The 4119-nt window shown below is 44.9% G+C and overlaps 1 protein-coding gene across 1 annotated transcript in view; it reads right to left on the bottom strand.

Annotated features, from left to right (window-relative positions):
- The window catches only part of CSUI_005119 (acylaminoacyl), a gene marked incomplete at its 3' end in the record, with an annotated part of 8224 nt that extends 4132 nt beyond the window's left edge, over positions 1 to 4092 (bottom strand). Inside the window, exons 1-3 of the mRNA XM_068065298.1 lie at positions 3500 to 4092; positions 1933 to 2155; positions 665 to 788 (exon numbers count right to left, since the gene is read on the bottom strand). Of these exons, the coding sequence (XP_067922726.1) occupies positions 665 to 788; positions 1933 to 2151 (343 nt within the window). The remainder of the gene's footprint in view (positions 1 to 664; positions 789 to 1932; positions 2156 to 3499) is intronic.
- Positions 4093 to 4119: the final 27 nt, after the last annotated feature.

A 4119-nucleotide genomic window follows, 5' to 3' on the forward strand; every position in this document is an offset into this window, starting at 1 on the left:
ATAGGCACATACACATAGGCACAGAGACAAATACACATAGATACACACACCAGAGGGTAGACCGGCACATGTAGAATGGACTTTGGCTACACAGAGTTGCCCCTCCTACCTCCATGCATGAATAGAGAAAGAAAGAAAGAGAATGAAAGAAAGAGACAGGAACTGTTGCATACCGACGGGTGAGCTGGGTTAATCATGGAGAGAGAGAGATGCTCTCCTCGAGGGGCATATGGAGAGAAGGAGAGAGAAGGGGTAAAGACTGATCCGTTTCACAGAGATGTAAGAAAAGAGAAGCTCGTTGACACTGCAGATAAGATATATTCTTCACATGAAAATAAGCCCCGACACGACCACCCCCGTGTCGGTCATTCAGGCAGAGAAGAAGAAGAAGAGCCATCCCTCATCTTCACCTCAGTCTTTCAACCCACACTCTTCAACTCTCATTCTTTTCACCATACCAATACATATATATATATATATATACATGTGTTGGGACAGAGATATAACTCTGTCCGTATACATGGATGTATATGTAGAGAGAGAGAATGAGAAAGAGTAATGAGAGAAGGGTAAGGAAGGAAATAGTTGGAGAAGAGAGAAAGAGATGAGGGCAGGGAGGGGAGTGTTTTGCTCGTGTTGACTCTTCTTCTTATTCTTTGCATACCGGAAGGAGAGAGGAGAAGGAGATTCGGGGGAGATAAACCAAAGAGAGGCCAGAGGCTCACGCCTTGCATGCAATTGGGAAGACTCGCGGTCATCCCAAAGAACTTCTTTTCTTTCAAAACTTTCTGATAAAGACAGACAAAGATACAAAGAGAAATACATACACATATACGCAGAGAGAGAAGAGGATAAAAAGAAGAAGAAGAAAGTGGTAGGAGGCTTAGGTTGAGGGAGGGAGTCGCTATAGTGCTTAGATGGACATGGACAGACGAACACGCATACATAGACATACGGAGACAAATAGATACAGACAGAATGAAGATAGATATGTAGACAGATGTCGACTGAAACGAGTATAAATAGATAGATCATAGATAATTAGAGAGATAAAGAGAGATAGATAGAGATGGATAGAGAGAGAGAGAGACGTATAAAGATACATAGTCTCCGATACTGAGATGAAATAGTGACTGGATATGCAGAGCAGATATGGATGACCCTAAAGAGGATAGAGACAGATAAATAGTTGTTTTGCTATGTAGACTGGTAGTACCACATAACTATTACAAAAAGAGAAGTGAAGACAAGAGCCAAAGAGCATGCCTATCGATGTACCTATCTATCTCCAAAGAGAATGTGAGAAATAGAAAGATCGATCCTATCTTAACCGTTCATTTGAAAGTGTTACAAAAGATATATTATATTTAAAAGTTCAGATTACTACAAATTTTAAATGCTAGATGCCTCCATCTCGATAGGTCCACCGCCTTAATGCATTCATTCACAGCTTAGTTGTCTTTCCATAGCAAAGCCCCTTTTTCTCTTCATTGGTAAAACACTTGGAATTAGAATGCGACCAACGTCTCTATGTTTATCGAATGGACGAAGAATGAAGAGACTCGAGAGATACAACAAGGACAAGAGTAAAGGACGCTACGAGGACAGCCCTCGACCTGTCCGTGTCTCACACAGACCTTATGAAAGAAGAAGTAGATAGCAAGACGCTGTCTCTATGCAGAAACAGATATCTACATAGGTGTCTGTACATACTTTGATGTATCGCTATATATAGGTATACTTAGATGGTATATATCTATATACATACATATGGGAAGTTACGTATAGAGGTAGTTGGTTGCTCTGTAGACGGTCTGTAGAAATGGTGTATGTAAGAGGATGTGCGGTTGCCAAGGAGAAGACAAGTTCATGAAGAGAGAGAAAAGCAGGAGAGAGGAAGGCCTTTCTTTGGACTTTTAATCGAAATCTTACCTGCTGACATAGTGCTACAATGAGGTCTTGTTGCACTGTAGGGGGTTGGGTGATGATGGCTAGTTTAGCATCGAGACATGTGAGAGTCGATTCTGTACATAACTCATAGGCCTCTCGAATGTTCATAGGCTTACAAGATGCCTTTACATCTTCTCTCTCGTCTCGCGGGCCTATGAGAGTGTCCTCCTGATCTCTTCTCCCCGCCGCACCGGCATCCATGTTTCTCGGCAAGAAAAGAGCACAACAAGAGATAAGGAAGATGAAAGATCAATTCCAGCTGAAGTGGAGGAAAAGCGAGGAAAAAACTGCGTTTAACAAGACTTGCAGAAGCACTCCTACGGTGCCAGCCGACCGAAGCCAAAGAGACGACGTGTGTGCTGTCAGATGTAGGGGGGTGGAGGGAGGTAGAGAGAGTGTCACGGGACAGCTAGAGAATCGATTGACTTCAGCATCGATTGTCAGCTAGAAGAATCTGCTGGGTGGTATTGTTCTCTTCAGCGAGAAGCCCCAAGGAATGAACGGGTAATGAACTTTCTAGGCTTTTTAGCAAGAAATGGTCTTTTCTACCAGATGGGCGCTAGGAAGATCCCCTCTCCCCGGCGAGCGAGCTACTGTTGTCCCTAGGAATCCGCTGCAAGTCTTTGCTTGCTATATAGACTGAGTAAGGACCGCAAGGCATGGGGGTGTCCCCCTCCGATGTGCAGAAGAAAGGAGATTCTATCTTTTGTCGGGGGAGAGCTCGGAAAGGAAAAAAAAGGTCTGATAAGGTAAAGAAAGAAAGAAGGAAGCCTGAGATTTCTCCGATGGTGGGAGAAGCAGCACAGGACAGAGACATTCCAGCTGTTTAGAGACAACCGCTAGAGAAGTCTCCTCCGCCCCGCATGGCTTCCGTTTCTTTCTCTTTGAAGTAGATTTTATTCCTTTCTCTGGATTCATGTGGAGCCTCGAAAACGAATCTTAGGAAGAGCTAGTTTTCTACGTTCGAAGACATTCACTCGTAACCGTGCTCTAGCCCGATCCTACTGACACCGCGTCGTCTTCTGCATGCCATACAGCCGCTCCAGTCATGAATGAAAGAGAAATTTAGAAAGATGCCTTGAATAGAGAAAGTCCTGATTGAATCATGGTTGGCGTGGCACGTGTTTCGTGTGGAGAATGAACCCTTTCCGCTGCATCATTTCCCTCCACTCACACAGACACAAGAGTAGAAAGAGACACACCAGACTTCTCTAAACTTCAGAGCACCAACAGCACAGCCGACAAGAAATTTCAAGCAGCAAAACATCAAGGCTCTCTAGATTAAACGGTCACGCTTGTAGGTAGAGAAAAGTACACCGAAGAGGAGAAGGAAAGACACAGGACTGACGACCGCTTGACGGTGTCTTTCCGCCGTCATCGCTTCGACAAACTGAGAAATAGGCCCTAAGGTAGAGATAGGGTTGATTTGAACCAATCGCTAATTCCCCACTAGCGTTGCCGTAGCTAGAGTCTCACGAGAGCTTCTATCCCTACCTAACTCACAAAGACTACTACAGCAAAGCACCTCACCCCGGCTTCGATCACCTACCCAGGTGTCTTGCCATCTCCCAGACTTCCATGAATGGACGGTGAGACCTAATGAACTGCTACCTTAGAAACGAGCAAGGAGGGAGTGGACGTTAGAGAAGAAAGGAGAGAGACAAGAGAAGGATCGAGTTCAACGTAAACACATGGCGCCGGTCACGAAGAGACAGAAGGAGGAGAGCTCGTGGCCTTTCGTTAGTAAGCTGTGCTATCCCTTCTCACGATCTGTGGAAAGAAGCAAGGGAATAAGAAATTCCTCAAAAAAGCAACTCCGGCTACGCTAGATAGAACCCAAAGGCAAAACTTGAGAGATCTCTTTTGCTTTTCCACTAGACAGTCTTTCCGATCAGCTAATCATCGTGTTGATGTGTGAGAGAAGAAGACACTTGCCAGCAAAAGATGGGTAAACTGGCCATTCAATCGGCCTTCCCTGATCATAGCTATGACGGAGATGAAGCTCCTTGTAAACCGTCTAATTCATTTAGCTGTATTTGTGACCGAGGTGCATCTTATGGAAACTATAGCTCAGTCGGTTAGAGCATCCGGCTGATAACCGGAAGGTCGCCGGTTCGACCCCGGTTGGGACCACCAGTTGTCACACGACTAAGATGATACTCTCCTGAG

Source organism: Cystoisospora suis (assembly GCF_002600585.1).
Source record: "Cystoisospora suis strain Wien I chromosome Unknown contig_2468, whole genome shotgun sequence".
In the NCBI taxonomy this organism is placed as follows: Eukaryota; Apicomplexa; class Conoidasida; order Eucoccidiorida; family Sarcocystidae; genus Cystoisospora; species Cystoisospora suis.